The sequence below is a fragment of the Pollicipes pollicipes genome, unplaced genomic scaffold (genome assembly GCF_011947565.3).
Source record: "Pollicipes pollicipes isolate AB1234 unplaced genomic scaffold, Ppol_2.1 Scaffold_7231;HRSCAF=8579_pilon_pilon_pilon, whole genome shotgun sequence".
Lineage (NCBI taxonomy): Eukaryota > Metazoa > Arthropoda > Thecostraca > Pollicipedomorpha > Pollicipedidae > Pollicipes > Pollicipes pollicipes.
The window spans coordinates 38,776,337-38,789,386 of NW_023597034.1; the positions used below are offsets into that span (position 1 = coordinate 38,776,337).

The 13,050-nt window shown below is 52.1% G+C and overlaps 1 protein-coding gene across 1 annotated transcript in view; it reads right to left on the minus strand.

Moving 5' to 3' along the window:
- LOC119110086 (RISC-loading complex subunit TARBP2) overlaps positions 1–7,074 on the minus strand; it is a 9,287-nt gene extending 2,213 nt beyond the window's left edge. Inside the window, exons 1-5 of the mRNA XM_037233827.1 lie at positions 6,920–7,074; positions 4,625–4,729; positions 1,527–1,950; positions 1,208–1,320; positions 513–742 (exon numbers count right to left, since the gene is read on the minus strand). Of these exons, the coding sequence (XP_037089722.1) occupies positions 513–742; positions 1,208–1,320; positions 1,527–1,950; positions 4,625–4,729; positions 6,920–6,973 (926 nt within the window). The 5' untranslated portion in view covers positions 6,974–7,074. The remainder of the gene's footprint in view (positions 1–512; positions 743–1,207; positions 1,321–1,526; positions 1,951–4,624; positions 4,730–6,919) is intronic.
- Positions 7,075–13,050: the final 5,976 nt, after the last annotated feature.

Genomic DNA, 13,050 nt, shown 5'->3' on the forward strand with positions numbered 1-13,050 from the left:
GACTCAAGTGACTCCAGGATAGCTTGGAAATGACTGTGACGATTCCGATGACCACGTAACGACTTCAGAGCACTATATGACGACTGTGATGACCCTGTGACGACTCCGTGATAACTGACGGCCCTGTGATAACTCGTGATAATTCCCGATCGGTAACTCATCCACCACCCGCTGACAGGTAGTCCAGGCGACTCGGTGGCGACCGTGAAAAAGGCGGACATGACCTGTAGCTCTGTGATGCGCTGGCCGGACTGACCTGCAGCTCTGTGACGAGCTGGACGGACTGACCTGCAGCTCTGTGATGAGCTGGCCGGACTGACCTGCAGCTCTGTGACGAGCTGGACGGACTGACCTGCAGCTCTGTGATGAGCTGGCCGGACTGACCTGCAGCTCTGTGATGAGCTGGCCGGACTGACCTGCAGCTCTGTGATGAGCTGGCCGGACTGACCTGCAGCTCTGTGACGAGCTGGACGGACTGACCTGCAGCTTTGTGATGAGCTGGTCGGACTGACCTGCAGCTCTGTGACGAGATAGCCGGGCTGACCTGCAGCTCTGTGACGCGGACTGACCTGCAGCTCTGTGACGAGCTGGCCGGACTGACCTGCAGCTCTGTGATGAGCTGGCCGCAGGAGGCCTTGAGGCTGCAGTGGAACTGGCTGACCCGCAGACCGCTCTGTGACGCCGCCTTCGGTGCCCAGCTGTCCCGCAGGCCCGAGTAATGCGCCGTCATCTTCTGCGCGATCTGGCAGGACGCGACAGCTAAGGTCAGCTCAGGAGAAGGTACGTACATAACAAACGTCACATGATGACCTGGTCTCCCGCCGACTATGTAGCCGGCCGCATCCGCATGGTACCCGACCCGAAATGGACAGCTCTGGTGTGACTCTGGTGTGACAACTCAATGTAGCTCTGACAGCTCTGGTGTGACACTGGTGACAGCTCAATGTAGCTCTGGCAGCTCTGGTGTGACTCTGGTGTGACAGCTCAATGTAGCTCTGACAGCTCTGGTGTGACACTGGTGTGACAGCTCAACATAGCTCTGACAGGTCTGGTGTGACCACCTCTCCGCCTCCCCCTCCCCCCCCCCCCCCCCCAGATGGATACCCACCACACGGCCGCCCCGGCCGTTTGCACGACGGGACAGCTCCACACGACCAGACCGCCCCTGAGGAGCACCAGCGGCGGCGGCTGCACCCCGCCCACAAACCTGGTCGTCGTCGTTGTCCATGATGCTGACGCCGTCCTCCGGCGAGTTGTCCCGCTTGGTCAGCATGAGGCTGGAGGCCTGCCGCTTGGCGATCTTCTTGGACTTGCCCACACCTGCAGTGTGTCGTCCGGTCAGCTATTTCTGTATTTCTGGAGTGCAGCAACGCATGCCATCCATCCCGCTCGCGCACCAACTTCCCTCAAACCTGGCGCAATATCCAATCGGTGTCTTTCAGCGCACGTCCAACGAGCAATCAAACGTTAACGCGAGGCATCGCCGTGGCCCGGCAGAGTAGGCCCCGCCGCCCGCTGGTGCTCACCGATCTCCTTGTTGTTGGTGCCGATGCAGCAGGCGATGGTGAAGGTGCGCTCATGCGGCAGGCCCTCCTCGCGCACCAGCTCGTAGGTGGGCGGCGGCCAGCGGCGCGACATACACAGCTCCTGCAGCTGGCCCACCGGGTTGCCTGGAATACCGTCGTCATAGGGCAGCACCAGCTGGGGGGCAGGCGGCGGCAGTGCCGGTGGCGCCGGCGAAGCTGTCGCTGCTGCTGTTGCCGGCGCCGGCGCAGGCAGCGCCAACGGCGGCACCACCGGCGCCGACGCCCGCTGACCCAGCAGCTGGTCCAGCACGGCGCGCGCCGCCATGTGCTTGGCCTTCTTCTTGCTCTGGCCGAGACCGCTGGCCACCACCTCGCCGACGGTGGCTCGGTACAGGAAGGTCGGCTCGTGCACGGCGCCCTCCACCTGCGGGCCAGGTCCGGGCAGACGCTCAGCAGCCGCACCACACATAGACAGCTCAGCAGACCGTCATGGCAGGTTCCGAATGAGTGGGGGAGAGGCACCAACAAACAGCAGTCAACTGGGTACGGACTGTTAACATTTCGTACGGAATAGGCCCTTGGATTTTTACCTGTTGTTATGTCAGAATAAATTTTCTGAAAGGCAGACAACCAGCAACCACAAGTATTCCACAAAGTTCACCACCGAAACCGCTATCTAAATCGACACAACGTGCTACGGGGCACCGTCAAACTTATCACTACGCTCCTCAGGATCGTCACCAAATCAATCCGCGCACAACAGCTGGGTTTGGAAATGGCAGAGACGTCAATACGAGCAGGCGTTGCCCCGCTCCGCCAGTGCACGACGTGCGCCGAGACTGCCGACGGACGGAGCCCGGATCCTGGACTGCTGCCAACATTCGGCTCCAGGGACATTCCACAGGCTTGTGTTGCACAGGTTGATCCAGAGATATTATGGGCGGCCCGGGTGACGCCAGAGGTTCATGGAGACCTCAGAACCGCGCGGACGACGGAGGACACGGACAGGCCCGAGGACACCGGAAAGTACGGAACAAGTGAATGGAGGCCAGCGGCTCCAAGTCGCTGACAACCATGCGATAAGCTAGAGGACATGCAAGGACACTGACCATGCAAGAGGACAAAGAAAGACATGGGAGACGTTGGGTGCCGTGGAAAGGACCCCTGCACGGCAGAGGACAACGACAGACTATGGGAATATTGCAGAACACGGACAGATACCGATTACGTTAAAGAATGCGACAGCCCAGGGAATCAAAAGGACACGGATAAATTCACCATAGATATGACACGGCATGGTCTCTGCTGGAGTAGGACTATCCAGCTGAATTTATGGCCGCGTTTCATTTCAACCACCGTGTTATTGGTAGATAAACACAAGCCCCGCCCACTCGAATGCTAGGCCGTTTCATACCACCTATTGACTACTGGAAAGCGTTACATTAGCCGCGCATTTGTGCCTATCAAATTTGGGAAGAAAAATAAGTCTGTGTGCTTAGCAGCAGTCACCTATCATCAAGTCGCAGGCTTAAAAATATTAATGCCCCGCTAAATCCCTAGTAGCTCGCACATCAACTAAAAAAGACAAAGTACTAACATGATGTCGCCTGCGCCGCGCGCCGCCATGTTCATGGACGCCCCGCCGACTACCGAGATGTTAAAACGTTTGCCAGCCCAGTAGTCGACAAGTGTGACGTCACACCCTCCGCGTCACGAATCCATCATGGCCGCCCGACCAACCATAGAAACAGGATTTCGACTATTGGTAGCACGCTAGTTGGGACGAAACGGGGCCTTTGCTACCAGTCCAACTTCTTGGCTGGGACCTGTCAAACTAACTTCATCCAGGAATAAAACGCCAGCCACAATCATTACACCCAAACGCTTAGGCACACCGGATAGGAGAAAATATCGCCGGTGGGAGCAGTCCGATTTCACTTCGCCCGCCGAGTCATACCACATAACGCTAGCCCCGGCGCCGACCCGGTGCGTGTTCGCCCAGCGCCGGACGCGGCCACCCCCATCTGAGCTGAGAACGTATGACCTCTCCGCTCCCGGGGCACGGCTGCCGACCGTTGGTTCAGAGCGGGCCGCGGCTGTCCACAGTAGCCACCCTCACATCGCGAACGGGTGGTGCTGGAGACGTGGGGCGGTGACTTGGAGCTACTCATGCCAGAGCCCCTTTTCTTGACAGTGTCATCTACCGCCTCTCGCATATCATGTTGCCTGTTAGGCGAGCCAGTGCATTTCCACCTAGGGTTTCAATTTCACGAAGCACGCACTTGACTAAAACGACAGAGGAAACCTACACGATGCAATTTTAAGTATGAGCGCCCACAGTTCGCCACGTTTTCCAATACACACTCGTCGCGCGTTGCAATGCACTCGGTGGAAACGCGTCCCATGTCACATTTCTCCGTTTGTGTCAGTTTGTTTTAATGCAACGCGCCCCGCGTTCATCGCCAAACTACTTCTACCGCCCGTGTCATAAGCGCCCATTCACGTCGAAGCCCCAAACTCTCGGCATAGTTCGGAGTTTACTCTCAAACATCTGCATACAATATCCTATGTTTTGGAGAAACCCTGGCTGACAATTTAGAGTGATCATGAATCATCAACAGATGGGCGAATGCGTATGGTGTCGTTATGCGATAAGGACGCTACTATGAGTATGACAGGGAATAAAGTGCACAGGGTAAGAAATAGGGATGGCAGTTGGACGATCATGTTACTTGGTTTTTGGTGATGTGGCGTCATCAAAAGAACTGAAAGGCTGAAGCCGGTCGCCACGAAGAATGAAGAAAAGGCCAAGGAGGAGCACTCGTTGCTGAAATCTGGAAAGTGGTACTTGACCAAAATCTCATGTTCCTCAGAAGTTTTGTAGTTCCCTAAACAGCTTAGGGATCCTGAATAGATAAAATCTTACCAATACCACCTAACACTAAAATGAAAGTGGACAACTGACCCACAAGCCTCGAGCCCCTAACATTGTCTAAATGCATAAAACACCGCAATGCCCCACAGTGCGCCCTAGCGGCGTGCCCCGCCGACGCCGTTCGCCCTCGGCCGCGACGCGGCACCATCCAGGTGTCACCCACCTGGAGCAGGTCATATTTGGGCGTGGAGCCTTGCTTTGCAGCCATCTCCTGCAGCAGCGAGACGGGCGTCTTGGGCGCCACACCCGGCGTCACCAGGTCCAGGGTCTGCAACACCAAGACACAGGCACGTCAGCGTCTAGTGCGACGGCTAGGTGACAAATCATGACATGAGCATGAATGGATGCGATGGATGCACGCATGCGTAAATTACACGTTATGACATTCGATAATGCGGGCACTCACTGTCGTACGTTCTTCTAGGGCCTGGCATCAGTTTGCAATGTGGCCAGCTTCCATGTCAGCTTTGCATCACATAAACAAAGCATGGCGTTTAACTATGCTATTTTGGTTTTACGGAGGTGTTTAAAGGTTTTTGTCTTCACGCACTAAAGGTTGCTCAAAAAAGAACAGTTGATGTTTCCTTCCCTTCCATAGTTCGCCCAAGTAGCACAGATGGTAAGAGCGCCTGAATTCCGATTCGCCCAATGTTGGAGGAGAGGGTTCGAGTCGCATTACGCGCTCATCATTTGGCCTCGGCTGGCACGGACTGCCGCCGGTAACGGCGGATGCGAGAAAGGCCAGGGTGACGTGGGGTAGAACGAGCAGTACAAAGCGTCGCGGCAAGTTAAACTTTTGCTGACAAACTATACTATCGATTCGGATTTACGTGACCGAATGACGATGTCGGAGCGCACGCAACAAGCGCCACTAGCGTGGGCGCCGACCCCAGAACTACATCCGATCAAAAGGTCAACACTGGGCTTAAAAAATAGAGCGACAGATCGCTCTGCTTTTACTTTGCACTTTTTGCAAACTTATGTCCGAATGGCGATGTATGCCCACCACCCATTCGCCTGATGTGCGAACAGAACCGAGCGCACAGCGGCCTCTTCAGCTCACTTCGATTTTGGTAAATCTTCATTAATACACCGTCAAGCGAATGGGCTGGCCATCAATCACTCCGCCCCTCTGACCTGTCTACTGCCGCAGGCATGCACCAGGATCAGGACTGTTCCGCACCGCAGCTTTGTGCTGTGTTACAGCCTAAGATTTCAGAATTGACGTGCGAGAAACAAGACGCACTGGAGTGAGAAGGGACTTTGTTTTTACTGTAATTGTACCTAGGCGGGCGCCGTTGAGGACCGTAGCAACATGGCTCAGCCGCTGCAAACAAGGGCTGTTCAGGGGCCCAGGATATATGCGTGAGCTTGTGTGCATGCATTGGAGGCGACCACAGCAGAACAAGACAGTGAAGGTTATACCACTGCTCTCCCTCTCCCATCTGCCGATTTTGGGGAGAAAAACAACTTGTGGCCTGTGGCATTCTGAGCAAACCACACCACTTGCAATTCATGGGACACTTGCTCTGGGAAAGGCCTACACAGTGTCTCCTAAGGCTGCACAACAGCTGGCTTGCTGATGAGAGCATGCAATTTGCCCACTATCACACATCTGAGAGGACTTCACTGCAGCTATCACACCCTGTCCATTAACCTTGAGCTCACTGATCATGATGATCATTGTTATGGGATGTTGATGTGGTCCAGTACTCCATTCCGCTTGTGTTCAACCTATGTGTTGGCATCATGTTCCACTGTACTAGGCACTGTTGTGAACTCAGCAGCTTTCAAGGAAAGAAGAAACTACACCTGAATTGTCCTGCTCTGTCACACTTAATGCTTCCACCAGTTTGAAATGCCTTAGTCAAGACTGCAGGGGAGAACTTCCTAGTTTTGAAATGAACTATACACAATAAGTTAAAAAGCAGCATTTCATCCCATTGATCATCCATTGTGCTGCCAAAAACAAAACTAATCTAAAACTGCATACATCAATGGAAAATTGTCATGTTGTTCCTGATGATTCACATTCAAACAGGTCACAAAAGCATTTCAAAGAAACAGCACAGACACAACATTTCAAACCCTAGGTGCCATACAACACACTCCAAAAACCCCAAAACATAGTGATTGTGAAAACAAAAGTCACATGAAGTTTAATCAGCCTTGTTTGAATTTGACCAACTGATTTTGTCTAGAGCTGAAAATTATTACATAGGTAATCCTGATTCATGTTCCCAAAATTGATTTAAAATGAAACACAGGAACAAAGATGCCAGATATAAAGAAATGCTGAGATTTCACATAAGACAGCATAGATATTCGAGACACAAGGAAGGAAAAACATTATTTCATCATGATTTACACATAGTTTTCAACCCGGTACACCAAATAAGACAATATAAAATTATTGATTTTTTCCACACTTCATCACACATTCATCAGCAATGCTTACCACGCATTGTGTGGCCCCGGCCTCATCATTCTCTGACACACCATTACCAATCATATTCACCGCTGGCTGAAGCCAACAAGTGCAACCAATGATTCTACCCAAGGCCTCCTATTTCGTCACATGATACAAATCCTCACCCCTACTGTCAACACACCATCCCATTGGACAACAGCAGACGAATTTCGCATCACACCAAGGTTGCATAAAAGCGGAAAAATGGGTTGATGATTCTGGTGCTGTCCTCGCTTTACGTTACGTTTGCATGATGTCAGTGGTGCAAAGACTTTAATGGGCCGAGGATTGTCATGCGCGGTACGTATTTTGTGCTGCGTAATCCGAAAATAGCGAGCAAATTGTTCGCGGAAGGTGCGCTTAAATGGCGAGCTACGGGTGTGATGTGCTTTCAATAACGAGAGAAGTTCTGCAGGATTAGGGGGGTAGGGGGGGGGGCTCAAAGACGCTCCGAGTACTCAAAGTACTCTAAGGAATAGACAACTTTGTCTCTTTTCACGAACTGTCATAAGCTTAGAGCTAATTATCGCAAATGTTTGGGGCTCGACCCCCCCCCCTCCCCTCTTAACGCAATAGTTCCGCACCTCAGGGAAACCGCTCTTCAGAAGTGAAAACGCACATACGAGGATTACTCGAGACGGGCGGCCCGAACAACTGTCTGCTTTCGCACCGATAGTGATCGCACTGTTAGTGACAGATATGCAGGACCACCGAGTCGATCGCGTATGATCTGAAAACGAGGCATGGTGCTGACCTTTGCAACCCTCGCGGCGAACCACTACGACGTGTTTCGATTTTATGCGGCAACATGTCGCATCGCCGTGCCTCTGCCGACTGCGCGAGTGAGTGGCGAGTCTGCTGTCTGCTCCAGCTAACTTGCTGGCGCCAGATACATTGTCAGTATTGTCAAGATGCGAGACCAGAGGCTTAACGGTTGACTTCACCCATGCAGTCACCGCAATCGTTCATGCCTGGATTTTGGAATAACCGTGCTCGTTATATACCTGTCCACATAGCCGCCGTGCTTGGTCTGTGCCTGTCTGCATATTGCCGTGCTCCGCCTATCTGTACCTATCCGCACAGCCGTCGTACTCGGCCCGTAGCTGATCATATTCCGCCGTACCCAGTCCGTATACCTGTGTGTGGAGCCGGCCGCGGTCCTTGGTTACCGTGTTACCTTGTTACGCAAAGTTACTTGGTTACCGTGTTACGCACAGTTACTTGGTTACCGTGTTACGCACAGTTACCGTGAATGTATGTTGCCACGTATGTTGCGTTTTTGAGGTGTTTATGTGCACCTTATAAGCGTCATGTTGGCGTTTATTTTGTACTAGCACCAACACGGACGTAAGCCTAGATAGCCAAACAGCAGTGAACGGTATTTCATATGATTGTCAAAACGCTCCAATGATTACTTCACCTTTTTCCCTGAGGCCTGAGAGTTGTTTGCATGGTTCGCCCCTTTTAAAGTCACGACGATGTGGACCCGCTGACCGGCCATGTTAATCAAAGCACGCTTCAGATTAACACGAGTTCGGGGGGGGTGTCAAATTGACCCCCCCCCCCCCGAAGTTGTTTCCAGAATGGCTTACGAATGGCACGGCGTAGCCGCGCCCAACTTTGCGTAGCTGTAGGCAATTCAATAGCTGATCGTTTGGCATCAAAAATTTAGATGTATCTTGTAAGGTTGCTGACCTATGGCAGGTCAAAGTCAGGCCATGGTTTCAGCGGAGGGAGGAATCATTCAATCTCATTCAACAACGGAGTGTTAGACGAAGCCATACATCTCTGAGATGCTTTCTTATGCAACACAGCAGTTGAATGAGCATATTACCTTGACCTAAAGCCAGGTATGAAGGTCACGCCAAGGTCCAAACCAACCTGCTTTGTTACTCTAGGGCTTGCTGTATGGGATAGTTTCTGGTGCTCATTTCGAATTTATTGATAGCAGGAACCGCATTATACATCATCCATGGACTTCTTTTATGTCAGAATAGGTCATTGACCTAAAATGACCCGGGTCAGCATTTGGTTTTAGGAACATACTGCCTAGTGTAATCTTTGTCGCTTAGTCAAATGCAAAACTCAAAGCAATCTTGCATTATTTTGGCCACCTCGACCTCCAAAAGGTCAAAAAAGGTCACTGACCTTGGATGAGCATGTGACCTTTTGCTTAGAAACGGTTATCTTGGTTCTGGGGCACTTTGGAGCCCAACCTGGAACTTGACATTGTTTAACTGTTTTTGACCCAAAAGTCATGACCTAGGAACTTGAAACTTTGATCAAGTGAGCTCACGTACAGGTCAATACAACCTTGAATTTGATGTCTCTAGCTTTCTTAGTTCCCGAGATCTCAGGGGGGTCAAATTGACCCCCTACCCCACCCGAGCGAAAAGTATCTAGCTTATGTCTGTCTCAACTTATGCGAGAAGGGAAACCGGATATACAAAAGGTGTTTATAAAAAAGGATATACATAAAAGGATGTACATATAAAAGGATGCACAAAAGGTTTGGGCCACGTATATCAACGGACAGAGTATGTTAGAAAGCTTGCCAAGTTATTGCTTTAGTCGGCAAATTGGCATAAGCGCGTAAGTGAAAATGGGTGGCCTCCAGCCAGCCCAACAGCCGTGTTTTTACGCATCACCTCTTGCTGACGTTTCGCGAAAACGGCAGTGTTAGGAAAAACAATCAGTCGCGATATGCGAATGCATTTTAATCTAAATAGCCGCACAAACGTAGATTAAACATCGGCTCAAAACCATGCGCTTGAGGTAAGAAACGCTGGTAACATCAACGACAAACGATAGCAGTTGTGTGTGTCTCCAAACACCGTCACCACTATCGAAAACATCATTCCGCTTTGACACTAACGCGGTCATGTTCTGGCGGTGTCGCATTCTTGTGAACACGTACCCTTGGGATACGTGCCGTTCCACCGCTGCAGACGTCACCTGTGTGGCGAGCTGTACGTCTCTCCTCGCCACACAGCCTGTGCATGCACTGGGTTCGGGACATCGCATTACCAGCACACTACAGGCGTTGGACTCAAGAACGCAGCGAGTGGCGGCTCAGTTCAATACACTTACGATAGATCGGTAACATCGGTGTAGTTGATGACGTCATAAATGATGTCGGAAACTGGTAACACCGTACCTCTTCCCTTTCCTGAGCTCGGCGGCGAGCAATCTCAGCCGTGGGTTCTTGACGGATTTCCTCGGTGGGATTGACGAGCACGGAAAGAAGCATGAATTCTGGGTGAGGTTAGTAGCCATTCCGCTGGATGATCGGCCGGACCAATGGTCGGAACGCCTCGGCCGCGCTGGAGCACAGTCTCTGAGGAGCTACACGCCGTGGAAGATTTTTGGGAGCCTTTTACAATGTGGGCGACTATTAACCTAGCACCAGGCACTTGCGAAATGCAGTATCCAACCACACGGCTATTTTTCGAGATTTAGTATCAAACGCATTGAAAAACGGCTGCAAAACTGTAGCTGGCAGCGTCCATCAACTCAGGCATTCAGCCCCGTTGCTCTGACGTATGGTCCGACCAACTATCCAGCAAAATGGCTTCTAAACTCACGCTGAGTTCATGCTTCTGGCAATACCCGCTGACTCTGCTCAGGAAATCCGTCCAGACGCCGTGACTGGGCTTGTCTGCTACCGGAATCAGGGGTGTAGCCAGGTGTAGTCATGCCAGTTGTCCGACGTCAAATTTCGCGCGGCAACTCCGCCCATCTTATCAAGTGGTCGAAAGAGTTTATGACGAATCGTAACTCTCCGCACCACTGAGTGTCGCAGATCTGCAGAGTGCGGGTCATACGATACCGCCCATCCGGTGACAGCACACAGGTCGCAGTACGAGGAGTGCAGCCAGCACGCAGACGGGGTCTGCAGCGGTGAGGCGGGAAGGACGCTATGGGCACATATAAGTGGAAGTGCGACACCAGCGTAACATGCCCTTGTTTGAGTCAAGGCAGCGAAACAAGCAAGGCTGCATAATGTAGAACAAAAGCTCATTTTCGAGCGCTACATCGCAGCTCTGAGGCACACATGGCAGACAACTATCATCGCTCTTCGTTGTTTGTGCTTTGTTTATAATGCTTCCGGTGTCATAATGTGGGAATCACCTTGTTATCACCTTCAACGCTTGAGTGATAGGCGTTTTAGGTTGCCCATGCATTAATAACAGACGACTGTTATGCTTCCAACGATAACAGTTTTTAAGGGTTTAGAGTCCTCTCGGTCAAGACTGACCATCTCAGGATTATGGGAGAGTGGAGAGGGCGAATGGTGAGACAGTCCCGTCATTCTAGGGAACCTCCGCTCACGAGGCAAGTCTCGACAGAGGAGCGCTCGCAGGTGCACGTAATCTGGCCCCACCACTCAACTCTGTCCCTGGTTCCATAGCCTGACATCGTCATTGCTTTGTGAAAGAGGTTTAATTTTGACCAAACAAAAGACGGCAGCCATCACCCGCTCTGGCCTCAATCAACCCTTCATCCTGACATCTCTCCGGTGCGAACTGCGGTTGTCAGCGTTCAGCTGGTGTTTGTGTCATGCCTGGCAGCGCGTTCGTGCGCCCCCACAAACCTCGAAGAGGGAGTCCCTCTGTGAGGTAGCCGTTCAGGGACCGTACTGTCTTCTTGAATATGAGCATAACTGTTGGAGGTCAGCCAGCTCAAACTGGCCTAAAACCATCTACTTCTTTAAATGTATGCGTAAACCACCCACCGCTTTGCCCCTAATAGTTTTCAAACATTCTGTACCGAAATATGAGACTGATGATATACTCCAATAAAAATACTGTACCGGTCAGCGTGGCGGCCAGGCGCCACGCACGCTATCATAACGCCAGGCGGGTGGTGACTGGTGACTGGTGAGTCGGTGACTGGTGATGAGCCCAAGCCGCTGCGTGCGCCCGGCATACCAGTGAAACGATGGCGCCGGAACGGTATCCGACCACTGCGGCCGGAGCGAGCGCCGTAATTGTCTTGGACGATCATACTTTCTGCGCGAGCGTTGAAGCACCTTCAGCCCGCGATTTCAAATCTGAAAATGGGCTCGCTTGACGCCTCCCGTGAGGGGCCATGGGGCATTTATGACTATAAAACTCGGCGGCATTGCTCAGAGCAAGCCCATCGGCTGGCGCCCCCGGGGAAGGCCGGTCTGGAAGTTGAGGACAAATGGTCGTCGTCGTCCGCGGAGAGCACAGCGCTGCTGCGGTCATAAATAGCAATGTCAGATTCAGAAAGGGCTTCGGTCGCACTGCCGACCAGCCAGTCCGTCCCCGGGGGCCGAGTCGAAATGGCGCTCAGCAGGCGAGAAAGATAAATATCACTGCCCGCTGACGATCACGGCCTTGCTATGAAGCGTCTGGAAGATTTGAAATTCTCCCTGAGATTCGAGATTCCCCGGTCGTCTGGAAGACTGGAAATTCTTCCCTTTTGTTGGCGGATAACTTGCGCAAGGCAAAGCACAACCCAGAATCTTGCGCGCTCTGGAGTGCGATCTTCATGCTTTAACAAAAAGCCACGCCATTTTCTATATCATGTGCAGAATAACAGTTTGCACCTGTAAAGATGCTAAGGCATGTTACCTGGTCCTGAAAGGCTGCAACAGCTTTAACGGACTGGTTTAACCGTGCTTTCTTTTTGTCGACGTCGATGGTGATATCCACTGCCCATAAAAGCGACTACTGAGGCCAAACGGTCTGAGTTCGAAGAGGGTAGCTCGATTAATATGACTTATGTAGCGATAAAGCACCCCAAGCTGTGACGTGTCTGAGGCGCTCGTGATGAACCACCCAAAAGAGATTATATTGCATTCCTGCACTTGTATTCTGCCTCGTGGGACGCATTTAGATATAGACGACGGTCATATTGTGACTGACGCTTGACGAACTTGGCGCGGCAAGCAATCTGCACGCATGCTAAAACACTTCTGGATTGCAGGACAGAGGAGCCCTTTTCCAATATCGCCAGGCTTCGCAGTTTTCCAGCCACAACGGATGATGGCTCGTGCTGCGGCGCGCCGGCTGCCGCCGCCCCCTCGAGGCGTGACGAGCCACCCTACCACCAGGCGCGGCGCACTGAATACAGATGCGGCGCGGAAGGTA